Here is a 26,508-nt window from a genome sequence, read left to right on the forward strand (position 1 = left end):
TCTGACATGCCAATAGTTTTATGCCCAGCACTCAGCTAATCCCTGGCACCAGCAATCTGTATTTCACCACCAACTCAACCAAAATCAGAATCACAGTAAGAGTTTGCATGATCAGACTGGTGTGCGACGTGAAGCTTCCTATACAGACATCTCTGCCTACATCGTATCTGTTATTCCATTTTTACAGCTTCTCTTTTCTATCTGTCTTTTAATGTTGGCTAGTAACTGTGAGGGGCAGAAGTACACCTCTTTGACTTCTCAAAAACTGGCTATACTGTGGATTGAAATTTAGTGTAAATATTTAGAGTTTGACCACAATACTTCCCATAATGGACTGAATGATGGCAGAGTAAGGGTGGACCGAGTTGTGTGTGGAGCCTGTGTTGAAATGAATGGCATCCCAACCATTGCACAAATCTACTCAACATGCCAGGGATTAGTTTTTGATAGGGCAGCCCTCACAGTTAGGAGCTTGATTGAACTACATCAGTCAAGGGCAGTGGTGGTGAGCATAGTTATAAAAGGCAGAAGACAGACGGGTAAGAATGGCATTGCGGGCAGAAGTTCCTGGCTAAGGGGCTGCAAGCCCCTGTCCCAGTTTTGCCCATCTGCTCCCTTTTGTTCTTAGCCTTTTGCCACCTGTTCTCTCTCTCCTCTGTGTGATGCCCGCCACTGAATTCCTCAGTTCCCTCAGCTTTTCCTTATATTTCTAGTTTTCCAAGAAACCTCCCCTCACCCTTACGTCTCTACCTTGTTTCGCCCAGGGAGCAAAATCCTCTTGAAGGCAAGGAGGAAAAGGTGAGGGCAGCCCCTGCATCTGTTGCTCTTGAGCATGCGCACACCGCCCTGGCTTGCGCCCTGATGGGGAGTCGAGAATGTGACCCTTGGCGCTGGGCAAGTCCCAGACTTAATCCCCCTCTGAGCCTCGGGAGGACGGAGTCGCCATAACGTGCTCGAGAACGGGCCGTCAAACGCAGCAGCAGCGCCGTTGGCCAGGAGGACGCGCACCTGTCACCTGCAATCAGCAAACCCTTTCCCTGAGGAGGTCAGCATGGCAGAGGTGCAGGGGCCGCTGGAGTCAGCTCTGGCCCCAGATGCCGGCGCAGAAGTGCCGGAGAAAGGCGGGAATGAGGACGCAGCGGCGGTGGAAGAGGACGAGACCGAGAAGCCCCCGGCCTCCCCCACCTCGGAGGAGGACGAAGAAGCCCCAAGCGTAGCACCTGAAGAGAAAGCCCGCGAAGAGGAGGAAGGGGAAGGGGGGAGCCAGCAGACTCGCCGAGAAAGTAGCAGCAGCAGCAGCAACAGGAGCCACCAAGGCGAAGGAGACGGGGAGAGGCCCCCGAGCGAGGAGGGAGAGAACGGCGAAGGCGACGGGAGTCCCGCGGAAACGCAGGGAGAGCCTGAAGAAACTCAGTCAGCGGAGGACGCAGCCAGCGAGGGGACCCCGGAGGAGAAGACTGAGCTGGGAGAGGGAGCTGCTGGTGGTGCCGACACTCCAGTCCCCTCGGAGCAGGAGGAGGCAGACGAGCCCCGGAGGGCCGGTCAAGACGAACCAGGCGACGGTGAAGGGAGCCCTGCAGGCCAGGAGGAGCACCTGGAAGGCGAGCACGGCGGGGACGAGAAAGCGGAGGGAGAGACTGCCGGAGAGAGGGGCGAACAAGAAGAAAAGCCTGGCGAGTCTGGCGAAGCCGAGAAAGTGGGCGAGGCTGGTGCCGCCGAAGTGGTGGGAGAGCAGCGGGAGCCGGCGGAGGCTCCAGAGTGGGAAGAATCTGCCCCGGGAGGCAGCCCGCCAAATGATACCCAAGCCGAAGAAACTCCCACAGAGGTGGAAAGCGCCGCCGAAACGGAGGAGCCAAGTGAGGAAACGCCCGCAAGAGAAGGTGCCGGCTCAGAGGGAGGCGAAGCCGGGGAAAGGCTCGAGGGCAACGCGGAGGAGGAAGAGCAGCCCGCAGCCTCTGGAGCGAGCGAGCCTCCGGGAGAAGAGGGACACAGCAGCAACCACGTCCAGGACGCCGGTTCGGCGGAGGAAGCTGTTGAGGAAGGGAGCAGCGAGGAAGCCCTTGAGGAGGCTGCTCCCGGCGTGAATGGCGTGCAGGGAAGGGGCGACGACGACGACGAAGCTGCTCCTGCTGCGGAGGAGGAGCCGGTCTCGCTCGCTGAGCCGGAGGAAGAGAAACAAGAGCATGAGATCTCCCTGTTCGTCAAGGTAAGGCGATGTTCGATTGGAAGGTGTGTGTGGCTTGTGAGTTGCAGCTTGTGGTGTTCAGTCTTCAACGTGGTTTGGAATCCTCTCTCTTCACATTCACTGGGAAACCGCGGGCTGGGATCCACCTCTTTACTTACTTACTTACTTACTAAGAGTACAACAGGATGGTTGGCAGCAGCGTGTTGACCAGGGAGGAATCAATTTGAAATTATTTGAGGAGTATAAATTCGTGTAGGCTTCCATTGTTGCTCCTGACCAGGAGGGAGGTGAAGTAGCAGTTTTGGGCCAACTTCCACTGCTGAGTGTCTGTAAGCTCCACAGAACTCTACCTCTTTCTGAACTGCCCGCAGAAAGTATCACGTTCTTTCTACCCAGCAAAAACTGGTTCCTTTGGAACTAATAATTGGTCTCTCGGTTTTTGTCATCTCAGATTGTCTCACCATATTCTGTATAGGATTACAAATTGCATAGATTATTATAAAGTACATTTGGTAAGCTAATGCTGTTTAAATGTGCCGGATAAAAATCCATTTTTATTAAGATGATTTGGTTATTAAATCCTGGGATAAATCTACTTTTGACTTTTTATTCCGCATGATTAAACAGCAGCAGATGAGCTGTGTCTCATGTTCAAAAAGTGCTATTTCCTCTTAAAAACATTAGCTGTGATTAGTACTTGTTGGGGATTACAGATATTACTTCAGTAGAAAACTAAAATCTATTGCAATTTGCGAATGATTTTGCATACTTTGCTGTAAATGTCTCAGGTTTTGTCTTAAGAGTGAAATCACTCTGGTTTGTGGTATCTGACCTTTGTTGTGGTTTCTGCTGGTTGCTGTGGTATCTTAAGTTCCTTGCATATTCTAAATTTCAGAAAACTGCCTTTTGAAACAGGCAGGTGAATACTTTTAGAAGCCTCTTTAGATGTAAAAAGTTTCTATGGGAAAACCTGAAGATGTCTGTAGCGACTTAGTTGCATATTTGCAAAGTTAGCCTTCACATTGATATTAGTCCGCTTACTCAGTTTGGTTAAAAATCAGGAAGTCCTGCAGATTTTCTGCATTATTATATGTGGACAGTCTTAGGGGCCTATATATGTATGGCAACTTGAAAATTCAATTTACCCTGGAATGGGGAGTACAACCCATTAAAAGCAGAACAGATGGGGAACTTGAGAAGGTGTGACCAAAACAATACCAGGCTTGAGGCTACTTCCCATCTTATACATTAAGGGCATGCAAATTTATCGATATATGTTTGATTAATAAGCATGTTTACAAATTAAAGAACTATTTGAGAAAAGTACAATTCACATGCCTGAGTTAGCTGGATAAAGTATTTTTAACCAGACAAAAACACAGGGGTAATTTACAGGGAAAATCTCATGCTTAGCCATCAGAGATCCCTGCCATCAGAGATGATAATAATGGTTTACTATTTATAAAGCACCTAACATGTACTAGGCAATATTAAATAAAAATAATAAGGCCCTTGTCCAGTTCTTCAGCCTCCTGCTTGACATATAGGGTAGAACTACAGATTACATACATACGCTTGTAACAAACACACACAGAGGACAGCTTCAGACATCACACAGAACCTCAGTTGAAGCTGCACTCCATGAAACCTCCTTCAGCCCTCAGGTATACATGCAGCTCTCTCCCATCCCTGTGCAACTACCTGCATCCTTTCTAGATTAGGCTATGCTGAGACTGGTCACAGCATCTGGCCCATCAATCTCAGCATATCCTAACCTCAGGAAACCCAAGCTTTGAAACTCACTTGGAGAGTTCAGGTAGGCACTCATGGGGATGGGAGTGGGGGGCACACACTTCCAGGGCTGAGGTTGTGCAGAGGTCATATTGAGCTCGGCTTCAAAGGCATGATATTGGAACCTACCCAGAGGGAAGAGTGGGGGGTGGCAATTTGGAGCAGAGAAGCCACAAGGGAACCATGTGCACCCCAGCCATTTCTCCCACTTGGTGGGCTTCCAAACATCTGTAACATTTATTTAGGCCTTCAGAAGTCATGAGAAGACTAGTATCTTGATATTAATTAGAACAGAATGAAGATGGGAAACTCTGCTGGTGGTGCTTGCTGCCACTCCCAGGTCTTGAGACAGATGGACCTAGAGAAAAGGGAGGACCATGGTCACCTGTCAGCAGTGTCCCCTAAGGAAGAAGAAAATAGGAGAGGAACATTTCTTTAAAAATAGAGAGCTGTTTTATTGGATCTTTGATCCATTCACACCTCCCCCACCCCCAAATCAATATTGTAACAAGTTAAAGCACACACCCTAGCCAGCTTTATAGGACACCTCTTCAGTGGTGATGGGGCAGGGGAAAGAAAGGGGGGAGGACATTCCCTACAAGGCTTAACATACTGCTTTTGAATATATTGAAGATTAAATTTTAAAATAGTGTATTTGCAGATGGATATGGGACACAAGTATTTAAAATGAAGTGTGCTCCATATTATTCCTCAGTGTGATCTGAAGCCTAAAATTTGCTAAAATGGAATGAGAATATCTTTTTTTCCCCCTTTTCCATCTTCTGGACACTTTCACATTTTCCCAAGCTCAAAATATGGCTGCTATTCACTGTTAGCCTTCTGGCAGACTAAAGGCATGTTTAAAATAGTGGTAGACTGCATGACATGAGGAGCAGAATTACTGCAGTGTTTACTGTATGAGGGATGTGCACCATGGTTCGAGCACCAGATTGGTGTGAGGAGTGAGAGCTTTAAGAAAGAGGAGAGCAGGACTTTACCTGCTCTCTGCCACCACAAGCAGCTTCCTGGTGGGGCAGTGCTTGGCCCAAGTAACCCAACATGGGGCAAGCACACACATGGGCCATGAGGATACTTGGGCTGAGTGCCACTCCAGCAGGAAACTGCATGGGGTGGCAGAGAGCAAGTAAGGACTTGCTCTCTTCTTTCTTAAAGCTCCCGCTCCCTCCCTCCTTCCCACACTGAACCAGTGTTTGACCCGCAGCTCATGTACACCCTTAATGTATACCATAGTGCAAGACAAGTGGTTTAGGAAATGTTGCTTGTCTTTGAGTGTGTGACCATTTCGAAGTGAGTAAAGGCAGAAGAGTGTGACATATGGACCATGGAAGAATTGGATACCAGAATGTCATTCAGCAGAAGGCCTCCATGTCCTCTGTGTAATTCAGCACAGCTGTCTATTGCTGTGGAGAAGCAGATAGCAGAACCTGTGTGGAATCATGTTCCTTATGGTTGAAAAAATTGCAAATCCCCTTATTTTAAAAATGATTTCCCTGCTTCAGTTTAAATCATCAGATATGCTGCAGTTACATATGGATGCACTTTTTCCTGTGAAAGACCTGGGTAGGCTGCTTCTGACTGGTTAACAGTACATTGGGAGAGAACTGTTCCTGCAAAGAATCTTGTAAATATGTACACTTGCATATTCATGTTCTTCTGCAATTAATGGGCAAAAATGTTTATAGATCATCGAGTACAAGTGGTTTAAATTATATTTAATAATTATGATGTATTGATTTATGATAGTGGCAATCTGAACATATCGGTGCCTGCAAAGGGCTGCTACTGCTCATCAGCATGCTTTGGTTTGTTTTGATTGTGGTCATTGACACTTGATGCTTGTGATTTTGAACAGGGGCACTTCTGCTGCCACAACCTATGGGTGAAGTAGTTGTGAGAATGTGGAGGAAAGATGCAGAGAAGTTTTCCCCCTCTTCCATAATCTCAGGACTATTCAATGCAGGGGTGTTGCTCTAATTGAGCAGATGGATTCAAAGAACCTGGGCTCAGAGCTCCTGAGGCCCCCCGCCCCCACCAGTTCCAACCCTCCCTATTTTCTTCATTATCTCCCTCACTCCAAGGGGCTGCCGGGGAAAGGCGTGAACAAGGGCCACCTCTCCCCTAGTCAGAGGCAGATCTAGGGAAAATAGCACCTAGGGCAAGCACTGAAATTGCACCCCTTGTCCAAACATCTGACACCCATCTTTCAGATAACTCTACCATAATATCAGCTGAAAAATACAAGTCAAGCTCGTTAATCTTTTAATATTTCAAAAACTATTTAGCAGTGGACGTAGCCAGACCAAAAAATGCTGGGAAACTACAAATTTTAGCATGCTGAGGCTCATGAAATACCCAAATACTATGTGGAGGTGTACTTGGGAAACTAAATAGAAGTGCTTGTCTAATTCTGTACTATGCATTGTAGCATCATTATTACATAAGTTTTGAAAATAAATGGAGAATTTGACTTTTCCCAGATACTCTGAAAATAATTAAAGGATATGCAGAGTAAACTGTGTCACTGCTAGGGATATATTCTAGTCTTTCAGAAAGACAATTAAAATGAGAGAAAGAGAGCAAGAAACTCCCAGTGGGCCTCAATACTAAGGATTTCACACTGATTCAAAGACAAACTCACCATTAATAGCCATATTATTAAGACATCACATTTAACTCACTTATTACAAGAAGCAAAGTAAGAGCAAATGAATACAATCCTAGCTCATAAGCTTCAGCTCTGTATTCACAAGCCCTGATTCTCTGTACATAATGCCAAACTAAATATGTGTACAGTGACTTATATTATTTTAATTTTTTTTAAAAAAAATTACCTGTAGTCCCTTTGGGGGGCTTCCTAAAGGCCGTGGGGGGAGGATCTGCAAAGGTTTCCCCTCCCCCTGCTGGCCTCTCGGGCCTCTCGGGGACCATTTGAGCATGTGCAGTGGCCATTTAAATTTATTTTTTTTTAATGGCCACTGAAAACAAAATGGCCTCTGTGCATGCTGGCTTAGGGCCTCACATAGGCCATTTGAGTATGTGTGGTGGCCATTTTGTTTTTGGCAGCCATTTAAAAAAACTTTTTAATTTTAAAAATGCCCCCCTTCAAGTGGCGCCCGGGGCATGTGCCCTGCCTGCCTTACCCTAGATATGCCCCTGCTCCTAGCTATGCCCCTGATCCAATGAAAGATGATAATTCAGGGCAGACAAAGAGAAGTCTTTCTCCACATACTGCACAATTAATTTGTGGAATTTCCTGCCACACCATATGATACCCACTAGCTATCATCATAAACATGAACTACTATTTGATACATTCATTTTTCAAATTTCACATTTTATATCCCGCTCTTTCTCCAAGGAGCCCAGAGTAGTGTACTATATACTTAAGTTTCTCCTCACAACAACACTGTGAAGTAGGTTAGGCTGAGAGAGAAGTGACTGGCCCAGAGTCACCCAGAAAGTATTATGGCTGAATGGGGTTTGAACTCTGGTCTCCCTGGTCCTAGTCCAGCACTCTAACCACTGCACCATGCTGGCTCTCTTATTCATGGATAATAGATCTTTCAGTAGCTGAGAAGCAATAGCATCCGCTGTGGAGCGAGAGAGGCTATTGCCTTCCAACCCTGTTTGTTTACTTCCTGGAGGCATCTGGTTTGCCACTATGAGAAACAGGATGCATGGACTGCTGGTTTGATCCACCAGCAGGGTGGTTCTTATGGCCTGAGTGTGAACAAAATCTAGCTACATCCAGAACTGGGGCAACTCCACACCAAATTTTTCTAGTTATGGTAGCCCCTGATGTCCTAAAAGAATAAGAATAAAGCCATATATTCCTTATATATTTATCCACCCTAGTGAGATTCTTTGCTGCCACAGTTATTCCTGTGAGACTCTTTCAAACCTTTACAGCTCTAATAATGGAGAATCTTTGATTTCTAGCCTAACAGTCATTTGTTTTTTGTGTGCCCACAAGTCTTTAAGCACCCGCATAGCTTGAATGAGTTTCTTCCCTGTCCCTGAAGATGATTTCTGTTCTTTTTGGGGAAGGGAGGGATCCATTGTTTATAAAATTGTTGCTTTTCATTTGAATATTTTGCAGCATTAGAACAGAAACACTTTACTTTGATAAATAAGAATGGATGAATATGCAAGTTCTTTGCCTAATTATTCAAACATTCTCATTTTAACTGGAATGAGAAATCCCTTTTGTTGACTAAAGGGGTTTGAGAAAGTTCAGATAAGCTTGGATGCTTATCCACAACAAAGTAGATCCTCTGAGTTTGCTTAAGGTGACTGGATTTTTTTAAAATGCAAAACCAGAACACATCACTGTGGAAGAAGCAGAGCATTTGCTAATGCTTTGAGAACAGGGCAAACCTATCTTCTCAACAATAAAACTGTGGGAAAAGAGTACAGTTGAAGTTGAGGCTATGGAGGTACACAATGTTTGCTTAGATAGCAAGGTTGCAGCCTTTATTAGAGTAGAAAAATGATAAATGATTGTAAATAACTGTTTAGTCCAGGTCTTAAATTGAACTATAACAACCACCATTCAAGTGGCAAATTCTATTGGCATTTTCCCTCCAACTATTGGCTCCATAGCTTTGAAATGTTGGTTGACCAATTACAAGTTCCAGACTGCATGAGGGCATCCATCACACACTCTCTTGTGTGTTCTCATGGTAGATGTATTAAAGTAGAGTTTGTGCAGTTTGCCTAACACCAGCGAGTAAACGGTGACCATCAATCACCTAACTGTATTTAATGGAAACTGAAAAATCACACACTTCAACTTAAAACTGATCTTTTTTACTGGAAAATTATTTCAGAACTGGGGCAAGTCTAGTCAATTGGCCATAATTTCTTAAATTATTTTAAAATATTGTGCTTCATTGATGAAAATAATTATGGGTGACAAACACAACAGGGAAGCTTTCTTTTATGGGTGACTTCTCAGTCACTCACCTTTTCAGCTGTTTTATTACAGAAAGAAAATGCAGGAATCTTAAAGTTCTGTAATACAGATTAGGAGAAGCAGGAATTTATTTATTTATTTTATGTAACATATGTAATTATGAATTGCTTTCATAAAACGTCAAGTGATTGTGTTGTGTTTTGTAGTGGTGTGCATGGAACTGGCGACTGCCGGTTCAAAGGTAGGAGGAATAGTTTTAAGGACTGAGGCGGGTGCTCTTACTCCCCCCCACCACATTTCCCCCACCAGCACTGTGTCTAAAAGTGGTCCCGCCGCGTGGCAGCCCTGGTGTACGTCAGACCAGAAATACCCAGAAGTGCTTGCTGCATGTGCTCACATTGCGCTGCGCGCACACATTATGACTTGTGCACACACACTGGGCACTTCCAGTCTAACGTACAGCGGGGTGGCAAGGAGGTATGCTGCTGCCTTATTGGACCGTTTTTAGACACAGCACTGGCGGGGAAAACGTGTGTGTGTGTGTGTGTGTGTGTGTGTGTGTGGGTAAGAATACCCTTCCCAGTCCTTAAAGCTATCCCCCCCCCTTACCTTCGAACCACCAGACTGTCAAACCGGTTTGGAGGTAAAAGGGCCTCCGAACAGGTTCATGTACATCCCTAGTGTGTTAATCCTTGATTCAGTTGATACAGTTATTTATTTATAAATATGGCAAGTTGTTTTTTAATTTACCTTAGGGCTCATTGTAATATATAAACCACTTATGTAATAGTTTGTTGAAGTTTCTTTTAAAATGTTCATATGCAAGTTTCTGAATAATTTACATCCAAGGGCTGGCATGCAGACCAAGGAATACCCCAGTGCACCGAGAAAGTAGCCTAACAGAACTTCCCAACTAATTGCACTGGTGCAACAGAGAAGCAGCAGTTTTGGGGAAGCGACCCTCCCTTTTCACAGGAAGCCCTCTGTGCTACCTGAAAATGTCCCTGAAGGTTGTGCAGCCCTTGGGTACATATTTTGGGTGGTACAGAGGGCTTCCTGGAGAAGAGGAGGGTGTAAAAAAATTGCCGCTTCCCCTCTTCACTGATGCAGTTACTTGGGAAGTACTTTTGGGCTGCTTTCTTGCTGCACAGGTGCACCCTTGCTCTCTATAGTAGCCAAGGTATTTAGGATTTAAATTTTAGGAAATTTTAATAGTTAATAATTTACTCTAGAAGTGTTTTATTCTATCTAATAATCTTTTACGTTTTATTGTTGAGAAGTTTGCCCTAGTGGGAATCCTGTAGAGTGTGTGTGTGTGTGGGGGGGTGAGTCAGAAATGAAAAGGGAGGGGAAGGAGAAAGAGAAAATGGAGTTTCTGAATAAACTCTTAGTGAAATCTACATAAGATGACTTTGTGTTGGAGGGAAGCAGCTATAAAACAAGGGGTCTTGAGGACTGGGTTTGTTTACAAATTATATCACCAATCTTTCCCACATAGTGCTGCACTTAAATCAGAAATGGTTTTATGTTTGGCTGAACTTAAATGTCTCTGACTAAACACCTATATTTTGCAAAATAAGGTTCAAATAAACTTTGCTATACCTAAAACCCTGACTTCTGTTTAATTATAGTTTGTAACCCAAGCTATGTTCCCTGGATGACTGCATATCGTCAATTTGAAATCAAAGCCCAGTTTAGCTAGCTTGTATTTATTTTCTTAGTATGCCAGAACCTGCCTTTCTTCAATGGAGCTCCAGTCAGTGTACATCTCCTGTCCGGGCACTAATTGTAAGACCTGCTTAGTTTGACAGGTTTACTGTATTTTGTCCTCTAGACTATTTTCTGGGATCACTTGTTTTCTTTGGTTTGAGATCTTTGCCTAATTCCAAAGGTAAAGTGTGTCGTCAAGTCGATTTCGACCCCTGGCGCCTACAGAGCCCTGGGGTTTTCTTTGGCAGCATACAGGAGGGGTTTACCATTGCCTCCTCCCACATAGTATGAGATGATGCCTTTCATACTATACTGCCTCTGCCCGATATATTAGCAGCAGGGATTCGAACCGGCAACCTTCTGCTTGTTAGTCAAGCATTTCCCTGCTGTGCCACTTAAGGTGACACTTGCCTAATTATACAGCTGTCTTAATCAATATAGCAATGTTTCAAATGCTCCTGACCCTTGCCCTGAGTATTTTTTAAAAGTACAACTGGTGCCTTCTAGAACTTGGAATACAACTGATCTTGAATTACTAGTTGGCTTTATAGAGTTTAAGGAATGACCTGTGAGAAACTGGATCATCTTGGGGTTCAAAGAGCAAAACAAACACACACACATTTTTAACCAGGCATCATAGATCTGTTATAGTCCCTCGAAATATATGGAATCACATCACTATTATTTTGCACTGGTCTATGAATTGTAGTCACAAGTCTTGCTTGATGCCACAAGAGATGATGTGGCAGTGCCTCATTTCATACTATTGGTTTCAATTGCTTGTTGAAGCAGGTTCTATGATCCTATGATGTTCCATGTTTGCAAATTCATTCTGTCGTCGTACTTGTATAGTAATTCCATCTCCTCCTCCTGAACTACTCTTGCTGGAAAAGCTAGATTAATACTTTTAAAAAGCTGAGAAGGAATGGGAGATGATAGTGTGTTTGGGAAATCTGGAACCTGGAAGAAAGCCCCATAAATGTCATTTTTCCTTATCCACAGCAATAGGAAAGAACATGACAAAACCCAAGTGCCTCTGTGACATCAGCAGCTAGTAGATCAATCCCCTTCCTCCTTTCCAATGACATCAGCAGTCCACTTCCTCCTCCCTCCCCTACTTATTTGTTTACAACCTCTATTCACAAGTGACATGCAGCTGCTGAGCTATTCACCTGCTTATCTTGCCATAAGTAGTATTCTCTTCAGACTGGATTACTCATATTCTAGTAAATGAATGCCTTGGTTTGTCTGTCTGTTTCACTCCCCTCCTCCTGCCTTTTTCTCTGTGTGTTTGTGACTCTTCCATTCCTGCACATATAAAAGGAACGGAATCACAGTGAATAACTATACCCAGTCTGGTGAAATATCATAATCTATCATTTATGCTCTGTGGTGCCTGTATTATGAATAAAGACATACAGTATACAGAATGAAGCACCCAGATCCTATGAGGTTACCACAGCAGATGGCACCATGCTGCAGCAAAACCGCATCTACTTGCGTATGAACAGACAGCAGGATCAGCAGGTTCCCAACCTGTAGTACTCCAGATGTTGCTGAACTACAACTCCCAGCATTTCCCAGAGATCTCCCATTCCTTCTCAGCTTTTTGTAGTTTAGCAACATCTGGAGTACCACAGGTTGAGAATTCCTGGGCTATGTGATAGCAGGTGCTGGAATTGATGCTGCCCTGTGTATGTGAGCTTCAAGGACTGGAAGAAATCTGCGGTAAAGATCACTGTGGGAGTAGTGGAGGCAAGAGGTTATGAAGACCCAGTCAGGGTGTCTTTTAAGGAGCCTCATACTTGGAATGGCTCTGTGACCAAATGAGTCCAGGGTAAAGCTGAGTCTCCAACAAGGCCAAGTGCTAGGAACCTCTGGTCTGGGGTGGCATTGGCACTTAAGGACTTACTTAATGTTAATGGCTGACATGTTCCACAGTATAACATGGGTGGTGCAGAACCATTCATGCCAATGCAGGGCTCTAACACACAATGACACTGCTGTGCAAGAGGGCTGTTCTGGTACAGCTTACCTTTGTGCAGTCATAGGTTGTGTGCTGCTTGCATTATTCCCCATGGAAATAGCACATGACTGCAGTTGGGCAAAGGTAAGCTATACTGGAACAACCCTCTTGTGCAGCAACCTCCAGCAAAGCTGGAGAGGAGAGCTGGTCTTGTGGGAGCAAGCATTATTTGTCCCCTTAGCTAAGCAGGGTCCACCCTTGTTGCATATGAATGGGAGACTAGAAGTGTGAGCACTGTAAGATATTCCCCTTAGGGGATGGAGCCGCTCTGGAAAGAACATCTAAGTTCCAAGTTCCATCCCTGGCTTCTCCAAGATAGGGCTGAGAGAGATTCCTGCCTGCGACCTTGGAGAAGTCGCTGCCAGTCTGTGAAGACAGTTCTGAGCTAGATAGACCAATGGTCTGACTCCGTATATGGCAGCTTTCTATGTTCCTATGTCTTCTTCCAAGCACACTGGAACTGAAAGAGAAGAGGACAGAGCAGAAACATGTATGGAGAAGAAGAGAGTGGGGGAGATGTTCTAGCCCACCACTCTCCCTCTCCTTCTGCTCCTTTCCCCTCCTTTTCAAATCCAACACACTGAGGGGGAACTTGGAGTTGCTTTCCATGCCTGCAACCTTGGAGAAGTCGCTGCCAGTCTGTGAAGACAATTCTGAGCTAGATAGACCAATGGTCTGACTCCATATATGGCAGTTTCCTATGTTCCTAATATGTGTGTGTGTGTGTGTATTAGGGCTCCACAGCAGAGTTCTGCACCACACTGCAGAACCTGTCAGCCCTTCTTTATTGGTTATTGTTATCAGTATTTTTTTAAACATTTGTGAACAAAATCAGGAAAGATGTATCAGGAGTAAGAAACACAGTTTTCAGAGGGAAGCAAGGCGATAAAGCCAGAGAACAGTTCTGCAGCAGTCAGAGGTCTCCAGTTTCAGTTGTTACTGCAAGTTAAGTTGTCAAGACTTATTCTTCCAATCTGAGTCTTAATGAAAGTGTGCCCAAAGGATTCTACTGTTCCTTCCTTTTGCCTTCCCCTCAGGGATCCTATTCCTGTCTCAGCCACTGCTGCCTCTCTCCATAAGAACCATCCTTCTTGTACTTCCCATTTGCTTGCTCTTACAAAAGTGACACTCCATCTTTCATCACCTGCATCATAGTATTTCTTCTAGCCTTCTTTCTGCTGCCTGTGCCTCCAGGACTCTAAAACTGAACTGCCATTACCAAATCTAAAGGGAAAGATGGGCTGCCAGTTTGCCAGCAAGAAGTGTGGCTAGGCAGACAGGGCAAATGGGGAGCAACAGAAAATCATCTTGCAGGCTGAATGCAGACCGTGGACTGCCAGTTGGTTGCATCTGGAGCCATCCTGCATGCACACTCTCTCTTTAGCATCTTATTATCAGAGGTAATCTCACAGCTCTTGCTCTTAAAACCAAGTTATTTTGAGTTGTATTATGGAATGACATATGAAGGTTATCTGATTTTTGTGCTGATTAAAAAGTCCCATGATGCAATAAAGAACTGTATGCATTTCCATTGGTTATGTTTACTTCTGTATTGATGAAAGAGTGAGGGAATTAGGTGCCAGTAGATTATTCAGTGATTGTTTCAGTTGTTAATAAACCTGTTTTTCTTATGACCTCCTCCTGGGTCCAGGTCCAGTACAAGGGCATAGATGATGCTGTTCCACCCAGGCTTGGGTACTACACTAGCACAGGCGCAGCCCTAGGCTTTTTGTTGCACTGGAGTTTGCCCTCATCTCTGACATGGCTAAGGAGAGTCACCCAAGAGGACAGACAGGGATTAACTTTAAGCCAAGGCTCACCAGGACACAGCTTGGAAATTTGTTTGTTTGTATGTATGTATGTATTGTTAAGCAATTGTGGAGAAGGCTCATGAATCACTGAGTAGCCTCTATCACTGAGTAGCCATAGCCTTTCCAGACACATTTGATGAAGTAGGCTCCTGCTTCGAAAGTTCATGCCACAATAAAGTGGTTACAGTTTTATAAACATCTGTTGCAAGAGACTAACATGGCATTTTGGATTGGGTGGCTTTGCTCACAAGTCTGAGGCTGTATCTTCCAGACATGCTTGAATTCTGGGACAACTCGTTTTAGAATTTAGAACTGGCAGGGACAAGACAGATGGTCCAAAGATAAGGCATGTGAACAACCTCTAATTGTTAAGTTTAATTAATGTCTATCTTGTAATTTCACTAAACACCAGCAAAGACAAAACAAAAATTCATGCTACAGCCTTACAAAATTACAATTACAAACAAAATAAGTCTTCCTAAAACTTAGAAAAGTTTAAGATTTAAAGAGACATCATTTAAAGACATTTAACCTCAGTGTTCTGGAGCATTGCATCATCTATGTAGCCATGCATCTAGGTTTTGTTTTTTTTAAGTAGAGAACTTTTAGTGGGATTTTAAAGTTAAGTATAGGATCCAGCTCTGGAAACCACTGATATGCCAAAGCATCTAAAGCAGATTTCCTGTGTGACTTTCAGTACTGAATAAACTGCCCACTTCTGGTCTTCTGTTGCACATCCTACTTTGTTTTCCTTCTAGATTGCAGGCCTAAGTGAAGAGAACAAGTAACTAAGAAAAGAAAGGATAAGGAAAAGGTGCACTTTCTCACACAGTTCAGAAGGCCGTCCTTTAGAATGGGTTGTGGATCCAACTTGCTCTATCAGACAGGGCTTATCTGACTTTCTATGGAAAGCAATGGAACAAGAGGATAGGTATGCACTTGGTGCCATAGAGGAAATTAGCCTCTGCATCAAGTGTTATGCAGAGGCTGAACCAGTGCGCAAACAAACAAACAAAAAACAAACCCTTAAAAAACAACACCAAAACTGTCAAAAGGTAACACACTCCTCATTGAATGAAATTGGAGAGCTTATGAACTGTACAAGCACCTGGAAATGGAATCAAAACCAGGTCTCAAATCAGTTGTGAAGATTTGGCATAATAGAGTCCTTTTGTTCTGCACTTCCTCTGAACAGCTACTACCACATCTACACTGTCGTTGGGTCTGATCCCTTTTGTCCATCTTTCTACCTAGAATTTCCCCTCCTTTCAGATTTTGCAGAGGAGAGAATCTTAAAGGTCCTGTCTCCCAGATATGTGTGATGTTTTTCTCTGAAGGTTCTTGGAAAGCATCTTCACTGCTGCTATTGCAGTTGGGTAGCTCAAGCTGCCCTCTGCTGCTCAAGAAATCCACCCACCATGTACTTACAGCTCTCCCTGCTTCAAACTGAGTCACTCTGAGCCCCAAGTTGGAACACTAGACTTCAGGGATTCAGAATTACTCCTAAGCAGAAATCACTAGCCTTGAATGTGGGACTGCTTGTGTGAGACTGCTGTGGGGAAACCTGCACTGAACTGCCCTCTCAGAAACCAGAGTCCTTGGGCCAATCTGTGTGGGCTTGCCATGGGATGATCCTGTGTCTGACTACCTGAGAGGCCCCAGGCCCCCCAAGTGAGACCTTGTGGCTGGGTGATTCTGTATGTGAACATGCCTCAGGCTAACCCTGTGCCTCACTGCCTGGGAGCCCCAGGACTCCCCTTCAGCTCTCCACTGCCTCTCCTTGCCCTCACTTTGGCAATACCTTTGCAGAGGACCCTAAATCTTCTGATGGGACCCCTTTTGTGGCATCGCACACAAAGCAGTAGATATGGACAGGTAATAAGCTGATCCTTCCCCTCTCCATTCCCCTGCACTCTCTCCCTCTCTCCTCCTCTTTCTGCCCACATTTTAACACCTGGCAGCCCCTGGGTTATTAGAACCTGCACTGCCCTCCCTCCTTATCTGGTCTCTGGGAGCTACTGCCTTTCCCAGTGCAACTGTGACAGTATCAAGGTTGCCAAATACCACCATATGCATTGTGCCTCTACTTTATCAATAAACTTTATTTCTTTAAAAAAACAAAACACAAAACACCTCCTCTCCAAGTCTGCTCCTCTGGGGTACTCTAACATTGGCAATTGCCTGTATCCAGAATCTGATCAGTTTATTATGAACACTTGAAAATTTGGTTTTGGACTCAGAGCTAATTCCCCCAGTTTGTCCTAAAAGCATAAAAGCACACATTGGTGGCATTTATGTGTGAACATCTATATCCCCATTTTCAAACTATTTCACAAAGGTTTTTAAAGTTCCTAACATCAAAGCATGATCACCTCTTCCTGTTGGAAATCCTTTATTCATAATGTGTTGCTACGGTGTTTTCTGTCTTTAAAAAAAATCTAGTACATAAGGGGGAAACAATCCTTTTCATGTTTTAACTTCAGCACTTGGCCCCAAAGCAAGAATTAGGATTATCACTGCAAGATTGCTTCCTTCTCCCTCTCCTCACTGCCAAACATTCCCTGCTCCCTTGCTACCATGTTATTAAAGGTATTTCTTCATGGTATGTTATAGAAGTTTACTTTAAACATGGCTTATATTTAGACTAGTGAGAAATATACAAAGTGTGAAGTATCATATGTTAAACTATAAAACAGGATGTGTAATTAAAATACCAGTTAATCTGCTTTTCCCAGCCCTATAATGTGTTCCAGAATATAATGCTCTTTTGTTAAAATAATTCCCCTTAAGAATTTAACAAGGCTATAAAGGTTTTTTTCTTATTGATGTACAATGCTCAGCTGGTCTCATGCCATGTTATTAAATACGGATTAGAAATAGCATTGGCGTATTGAAACCATAATTCTTGTAACAGGATAAATAGCAAATAGAATTTGATTTTGTTTCTTGTGTACTTCTGACCTTTCTTATACTCAGTTTAAGACAAATAAAATAAACAGCTGAATCTCTCAACAGAATTTACGGTGGGGGAAAATCAATTTTGAGCTATGTAGGCTAAGAATATCACATGCTTAAATCCAGCATTCTGTAAAGGAGCAGAATACCCAAGATTGCCTCCTATAAGCAACAGCACAGCATTCTGTGTCATTCTGCTGGCTATTTTAAAATTTTGTTGTTACAGCTTCTTAGTTTCACGTGTAATTCTATATTCTAACAATAAAAATATGCTGAGGTTGTAGCAGGAACATGTCTCTGTTTCTCCTCCGCTTGTATATATTTAGCCAGTGATTAAGGCTGATTGAGTCACAGAGGCTGAGGGGTATTTTTGCTTCACAAGATGAGGGGCAGGCACCGTCAGGTTGTATTAGGGGTATGCTATTTATTGAGTCGAAGGAAAGAAAGAGGAGCTTATTTCCGTCTTTGCCAGAGCAGGAGGATGTCTGCTGCCACCTTATTCTGTTACCACCAACTGTATTCAAGATACAGCGAATAATATGAAGATTATTTTAATAGCTATCAGGGCCATCTAGCTGCACATATACAGACAGGTTAAGATCAATATTTATTATGAATGGAGATCAAGGCAAAAAACTTTCTTTGAATTGAAGTTTTACACTTACTCACATTGACCAATAAAACCTATTGCAGTTACACAATATAGTGAATTCCAATTATTACAGCACCACTAGGTGGCACAGTTTTACAGAATCTAGGTAATTATGTTGTATCATCAAATGAATACAGAATTTTCTGGATATGGAAAGTTGAGCAGTCCTGTTCTACAATCCAGAAAACTATGGGCATAATACAGGCTAAGTTAAGCACTTGGAACCCAATGGCTTCAGTGGGAGAGATTAAAGTCTGTGTTTATTCCACTGAAATCAATGAGGCTTCAGTGAGACTGCTTAACTGTGGCTGGATCATGTCCCTTGTTTTAAGCATACATTATATCAGAAATGCCAGTGATACCCTTGGTTTATTACAGGGTAAATGGAAGAAGGACGTTATTACGGTAGCTACATCCTAGCCAGATGAATTAATATGACTGCAGGATACATTTTATTATTTTAATCATTACTACTTTAATAATATTTATTTATCACTTTTCAACAAAAGGTTCTCAAAATGATTTATATAGCAAAAGGAATAAGATGATGCTGATTTTTGGTAACATTTAACCACCATAATGTCCCAGAAAGATAATTTAACGATGTTGTCTTCAGTCTTGAATGAGACACCTGCTTGTGGCCAGTTCTGCACATGGTAATGTGATGGGTGGGTATGCACACTCACCTGAGGATCCTGAAGCTTATAGCAACTCGTTGTGGCTGACGAGGGACACCTGCCCACACTGATATCTTGTTTGCTCACACAAGTGCATCTGGTGCCAGTTTCCATGCACAGGGAGCAGAGGCATATCTAGGGAAAATAGCACCTAGGGCAAGCACAGAAATTGCACCCCCTGTCCAAACATCTGACCCATCTTTCAGATAACTTTACCATAATATCAGCTGAAAAATACAAGTCGAGCTCGTTAATCTTTTAATATTTCAAAAACTATTTAGCAGTGGACGTAGCCAGACCAAAAAATGCTGGGAAACTACAAATTTCAGTATGCTGGGGCTCATTAAATACCCAAATACTATGTGGAGGTGTACTTGGAAAACTAAACAGAAGTGCTTGTCTAATTCTCTACTATGCATTGTAGGATCACTATTATTATTATTAATTAATTCAATTTCTATACCGCACTTCCAAAAATGGCTCAGGGCGGTTTACAAAGAGAAATAAAACAAATAAGATTATTGCATAAGTTTAAAAAATAAATGGAGAATTTGATTTTTCCCAGATACTCTGAAAATAATTAAAGGATATGCAGGGTAAACTTGTCACTGCTTGAAATATTCTAGTATTTCAGAAAGACAGTTAAAATGAGAGAAAGAGAGCAAGAAACTCCCAGTGGGCCTTAATACTAAGGATTTCACACTGATTCAAAGACAAACTCACCATTAATAGCCATATTATTAAGACATCACATTTAACTCACATCACAAGAAGAAAAGTAAGAGCAAATGAATTCAATCCTAGCTCATAAGCTTCAGCTCAGTATTCACAAGCCCTGATTCTCTGTACGTAGTGCCAAAGTGAATATGTGTACAGTGACTTATATTTAATTTTTTTAAAAAATTACCTGTAGCCCCTTTGGGGGGCTTCCTAAAGGCTGTGGGGGGAGGATCTGCAAAGGTTCCCCCTCCCCCATTGGCCTCTAGGGCCTCGCAGGTACCATTTGAGCATGTGCAGTGGCCATTTTTAAAATAATTTTTAAAAAACAAAATGCCTGCTGAAAACAAAATAGCCTCTATGCATGCTCAAATGGCCTCTGCGAGGCTTGGCATGGCCTAGGGCCTCATAGAAGCCATTTGAGCATGCGCGGTGGCCATTTTGTTTTCAGCTGCCATTTAAAAAATAATAATAATTTTTAAAAAGTGGCACCCCCCTTCAAGTGGCACCTGGGGCATGTGCCCTGCCTGCTGTACCCTAGATACGGCCCTGACAGGGAGGCTTCTCACATGCATTATAGGCTTTTCCAGTGTATGTTTACAGCCAGCTACTGCAGCGGGGATATGATGGACCATGGGTGTCTGGGAGGGGGAAAAGACTTGCCCTTCTTGGATTGAGATCCGGGAGTGGATTATACCCACTTACTCCCAAGTAAGTAGGTATAGAATTTCAGACTTACACACACATACACTCCTGCGGAAACCCATGGTGGTGACCTGGATGATCGGAAGGCAAGTGAATGAAGCTTTTTATGTACACATTAATATTTTCTTGTCTGATTCAAGAAACCATGAATATTGGATTAATAAAAACTAGCTGGCCCTGGTGCAGAGCATCTGCGCCTCTAGTTCTCACCCTTCTGGCCACCGCCGCTTTCTCTCCCGCCACCCCCATTTTCTCTGTCTGTCACCGCTTTTTTCTCCCCCTCCTGGCAGCGCATTCGTGAACTCTTGCAAGAGCTGCCACACATGGGATTAGTGGTGGGTACGTCTTAGAGAATTAGATAGATCGATGCATGCTTTAATTAATGCAAGGTCGATTCATGAACCATAGTCTAGGTCTTACAATGGAAGGCATACTAACCCACAGTAATTGACATCCTTAAATCCTTTTTATTGAACATTCAGACTAGCTAACCATGACTAAGCACCACTGAAATAAATGGGACAAATTAGTCATAACTAACTTGTACCATTAATTCCAATGGGGTTTAGTCATATAACTTAGTCTGGATGTTGCCTGCTATGCTGTATTCCATAGACACTAATAGAGAAATTAGAATGCAGAAACTTTTCTGTGAAAACTCTGTGCTGTGTGCAAAACTTGCTGGACATCAGCAGAGTTGAGGTAGGCTCTTGAGTTTCATTGGCCAGGACTGCTGAATGTGTCCACCCCAGCACCTCTCATGTAGGGCAATTCAAGGGATTCTATTGGCAAATGATGCAAATAATTTTTATTGGTACAAATAATTTCTTTGGCCAATGAGATAACTAGATTTTAGGTTAACAACTGACAATCTGTTTTCCTTCTTTGTATTTGCAGTTTAGTAATGGATCTGTCTACATTGCTTCTGCATTTGTCATGGTAACCTGTTCATTATTTATAGAAGGTTAGCCAGAAAGGTGGAGCCTGCTGGTTGTGATCCTCTGAAATTTACTGTCACCAAGGTGACTGGACAAAAATCAAGGTGCCCTTTTGCTTATATTTCCTTACCTCCAGCAAAATGAGTTGCCACAAACTAAGCTCCTGTCTCTTATATCTAAGGAATCAAGATGTTGTGAAAGTGAGTGAAGCAAAATAGGAATGTGAAGGCATCTCTGGTATTGTTTAATATGACTACAACTATCTCTCTTGTGTAGAAAATTCTTTCAGATTTCCTGTCGTGAGTTAAACATGCTGTTTATGCTAGTTCATTATAATATTCTTGTTTGTAATAGAATTATGGCTCATGACTTCAATAGTTCAAAATAGAGAAACTTGTTTCTGCATATGTAATGTAAGTCACTTTCATTTTTTTAAAACTCACATGAACTGTATCTATGTTACGATAAGAATCAAATTTGTTAACACTCAGCTGTGGATACTGGTTTTCAAACTGCTAAAAGGAAGTGGCTCACATTCTGTGCAGCCTAATAGAGAGCAACAGAGCAGTGTATCTGCAGAAGTACTTCTTGACTTCAGAAATGTGTCCCTGAGGACTGCATAACTGCATAACCCTCACAGATATATTTTTGAAGCCAAAGGGTAATTTTAGAGGGACGGGAGAGCAGCAAAAATCATTCCGCCTTTCCCTCCACACACATCTGGTTGCTTAGCTGAACTCCAAGGCAGCATTTCTGCAGGCATGCTGCTGTGTCCCGTCCTCCTAACACTGTGCAGAATGTGAGCTACCTTTCTGAAGGGGAAATGTAAAACAAGAATTTGATTTTTCATTATTGCCACCTACAAAAAAGATTCCTCATCCACTATAGTATTCTGAAAGCTTTCACCTTTGTGGAGTGTATAAATGAAGAACAGCAACTAGTACGTTTGTTCCTTGTGGGTGGCTGGTGACTTCTTTTGCTGCTGAGACTGCAGACTTCACTCTCTTACATAGGAACATAGGAAGCTGCCATATACTGAGTCAGACCATTGGTCCATCTCGCTCAGTATTGTCTTCACAGAGAGGCAGCAGCTTCTCCAAGGTTGCAGGCAGGAATCTCTCTCAGCCCTATCTTGGAGATGCAAGGGAAGGAACTTAGAACCTAGGTGCTCTTCCCAGAGCAGCACTGTCCCCAGAGGGGAATATCTTACAGTGCAAACACTTCTAGTCTTCCTTTTGTATGCAACCAGGGTGGACTGTGCATAGCTTAAGGGGAGAAATCATGCTTGCTACCACAAGACCAGCTCTCTTCCCCATGGCAGCTTGGGACCCCACGGTGGTAGCAGACCATCTCTGTGCATATTGGAGGTAGAGGTTTTATGCTTCATCCAGTGCAGCCTTGTGTTTTGATGCCTTTCTCTGCAGATCCTTGTCAGATGAGGTGAGGCTGTGCTGGATAAAGGATAAAACTTCAATCATCCAATATGGCCCAGCCTTTCCTTTCACAGATCACCTCTCTGAGGGCTTTTTATATTCCTTATATTCCTTATATTTATATTATATTATAATTTTTATATTCCTTATATTTGAATGTTAAATAGGTTTTTTAAATAGGGTTTAAAAATATATATCTGTTCTATAATTGTGCTAATCATTATACACTTCATTTTAGGAACATTAGTGGTCACCATGGGTTTTACCATACATCTTACAGAGGGAGAAACTTGGAAGCTTAACTAAAACTGATATGGTAAATGAGAGCTTGTGTGGTTTAGTAGTTTGAATGCCAGACAAGGTCCTGGTGACTAGGCTTCAAATCTCTGCTTGGCCATAAAGCTCACTGAGTGACCATGGGTCATATCTCCTGGCAGGGGTGTAGCTATAATTGAGTGGTTGGGTTCAACGAACCCGGTGCTCCTGAGGGCCTCCCTGCTCCACCCCTCCTTATCTTCTTCTTCATCATCTCTCTCACTCCAAGGAGCCACCTTGGAGCAAGTGAACACAGAGACCCTCTCTCCCCTAGTTACACCCCTGTCTCTTGGCCTAATCTACCTCACAGGGTTGTTGTGAGAATAAAATGGATGGGGGAGGAAAGAAGCCTGCATGCTGCTCTAAGTTACTTAGAAGTAGTTTAGGGTGGTTTTTAAAAAATGAAATAAGTAAACAAACTATGCCACTGGTGACTAGGAGGCATTCTGAGAGACAGAGCTAAAGGCAGAGTTTCCAGTTTGCCCATGGGTCAACACTCCTTCATATGAAGACAATTTCACTCTCTGCCTCATGAAATGCATGCTTCGTGGAAGTATTGTGATGAAAAAGAGCTTAGTACAACCTTTCTGAAAGTCAGAGCAAATATTGACTGACTTCATTGTGCCCTGAGGGAGGCCCATAGTGCTTTGTTGAATTAGACACTTAATGAAGGAATACTACACTAGTCCCTGCTTTATTAATGAAGGTGCTTTGCTGATATAAGTGGCAGTCTGGAAAACATGAAGGCCAGAGCAGTCCTCGGTAAAACTATGAGATTCTACTTCTATTGCCAATTGCAGATGTTGCTTGTAAAAATGTTTGAAGCTGCAACTTTAGTTTATGGGTTTTCATTTCAATTATGTTTTGACAGTCATAAATATATATGAAAAGGCAATTGACAGGAGGATAAGGAACTCTTTTTGCAAAACAAGTAAACACAACTTAATGATATGATCCAAAGCTCAATAAGTAATTTTGGGTCACTAACAGCAGATAATAAGAAAATCCAGAAATAAAGGAAACAAATGAATTCAGTGGCACTTATTACCAGCCTGAGTGTGGTGTAATTTGTCAATAACAGTTGAACATCTTCACACTAATGGCAATAGTTTAACTAAAAATAATTGTATTTGTTGTAGGCCGGTAGTGATGGGGCAAATATTGGAAACTGTCCATTCTCTCAGCGGCTCTTTATGATTCTGTGGCTAAAGGGTGTTATATTTAACGTTACAACTGTGGATTTGAAACGGTGAGTTTACAGTTCATTCTTGTTTTCAGATAAAATTTCTTAATTTATTTGGGAGCCTGTACATCAGGAGCATACATCTCAAGATGCTCTGAGGGCCAGTTATATATTTTCACTAACTAGAGGGCAACATCTTTCTGTCAATTATAGAAAAACATTCTGTTACATTGTTAACTGTATTTACTTTTTAACCCATTCATGATCAAACACCTTTTTCTCTCTGTACCCCACAGTTCTTCTCTTTCTTTAAACCATTACAGGTTTTTTGAACCACCCTCTATGTTATCTCTGCCTCTCCTCTCTCCATTCCATACCACACTCTGTCTTCCCTTTCTTTACATTGCCACAGATCTGCTCTCTCATCTCTAATTCAATTTCTCTATTCAGAAGTCTCCATGTCCCCATTTCTCACGTATCCTATCTATTTGAACATACACAGAGATATCAGATTTCCTTAGAGAGAGCTGAACTAATGTTTTCCTTTCCCCAGTATTGTCTGTGGCAAGGTTTCAGGCCAAACTACATGTTATATTAAGACATTAATCCTCATTAACAGTTGGGCGTAACACTAGAAATGGAAGGGGCAGCACTTCAGAGTAGCAAGATGAAAGTCCTAACCTAATTCAAGCTCTAGAACACAGTCATGAGCAAGTTTGACAAGGTAAGATGGGCAGGGTCTGTGGGGCTATACACATACATGTCCAGCATGTGGAGAATCAACTCAATCGAAATGGCTTGCAACAGTATAAAAAGAGCTGTTCTGTGCTTGGTTTTTACCTGTTTACACTTCTCACAGAGACATCAACATAAAGAGAACCAGCATGAAAGAACAGCTTTTCATATCCATGCCAGGTATTTCATTCATTCATTTGTTTGATTTCTATACCGCCCTTCCAAAAATGGCTCAGGGCGGTTCACACAGAGAAATAACAAATAAATAAGATAAATTTGTGACAAGGACATTCAGCTAACTGACTGAAGAAAATGCCCACAATTACATATATGATGCCATTAAAAATAATGCCATAAATAATGGGTTGCATCTAACCTGTGCATCAAAGATTATTTGAAAATATATATTTGATGAATATCCCAGATTTAACGGGTCTTTTATTCCCCAAATGCAATTATATAAATTACTCATGAGTAGTTCCTCTGACTTCATTTACACATTCCTTCCCCATGTTAGTTGTGTTAGTGTATCGCTTGCAAACTTCCACCTGAATTATACAGCTGTTAACTGGAAGTGCAGTATTTTTGCACTAAGCTCTTGTACTAACAAGACACTAACCCTTTATTTTAATGCTGAAAAATAGTTCTCTATAGTCACTAATTGTTTGTAAAACAATTTACTTCTAGTTAGTTGAGCCAAGGGTGAACAGATCCAGACCTTGTTGTTCAACCCAGAATATAATAGCGGCATATGCAGGCCATTAAGGTGCATTTGCCATGCCTTGTCTGAAAGCTTTCCTTTTTGATTGAAAACTGAAATTAGAATCACTTGTGATTAAAGATGCTGTCGGGGGGGGGGGGGACCCTGCTCTGGGTTACTAATTTCTCTTTTTTTATTAATTCTCTCTTGTTACTGATAGCACTTTGATGTCAAGCTTTTCACAGTCTAGACTGGAGATAAGCATTATTACCTGCAAATGTCTGTAGCTCAAACTGTTGTTAAAGGGATAGCTATATTGGCCATTTGAAAAGCTGGCAACCCTAGCTGTGACAAAAACAAATGCCAGATTTTGTGAATAATGGAAGGTACTGCTACCTTTCAGATGACCCTTTGCAACATGTGTTTGAAATAAATGTTGTAACTGTCTGGATTTTTATTTTTAACAGATAAAAAAGTAGCAAGAACATGAAATAGAAACTGATTTTTTTTTTTTGAATACAAGATGCAATCTGCAGAAAATTTATTTATTTATTTATTTATTGAATTTATATACCGCCTAGTATAAACATCTCTAGGTGGTGTACAGAATTAAAACATACAATATAACACATTTAAAATTCATAAAAATAAAAATTATAGATTAAAACTTGTTAAAAACACATTAAAATTTAAAATACAATCTCAGTTGAAGGCCTGGGAAAACAGGTGCATCTTCAGGGTCCTCTTAAAAGCAAACAGAGAAGGAGATGCTCTTATTTCAGCAGGGAGCACGTTCCAAAGCCCTGAGGCAGCCGCAGAAAAGGCCCGGTCCCAAGTTGCCAGCAAACGAGTTTGCGGCACCCGTAGTCTGACTTCTCCAGATGATCTTAATAGTCGACAGGGTTCACGACAGAGAAGGTGCTCTCTTAAATACCCTGGACCTCAGCAGTTAAGGGCCTTATAGGTAATAACTAGCAATTTGTATTTTGTTCAGAAACCTATCGGCAGCCAGTGCAGTTCTTTTAGAATTGGTGTTATA

The 26,508-nt window shown here is 42.4% G+C and overlaps 1 protein-coding gene across 1 annotated transcript in view; it reads left to right on the forward strand.

The window, feature by feature from the left end:
- Positions 1-509: 509 nt before the first annotated feature.
- The window catches only part of CLIC6 (chloride intracellular channel 6), a 38,932-nt gene continuing 12,933 nt past the window's right edge, over positions 510-26,508 (forward strand). The window contains exons 1-2 of the mRNA XM_053304223.1: positions 510-2,206; positions 23,991-24,100. Of these exons, the coding sequence (XP_053160198.1) occupies positions 1,052-2,206; positions 23,991-24,100 (1,265 nt within the window). The 5' untranslated portion in view covers positions 510-1,051. The remainder of the gene's footprint in view (positions 2,207-23,990; positions 24,101-26,508) is intronic.

Source organism: Hemicordylus capensis, chromosome 3 (assembly GCF_027244095.1).
Source record: "Hemicordylus capensis ecotype Gifberg chromosome 3, rHemCap1.1.pri, whole genome shotgun sequence".
NCBI lineage: Eukaryota > Metazoa > Chordata > Lepidosauria > Squamata > Cordylidae > Hemicordylus > Hemicordylus capensis.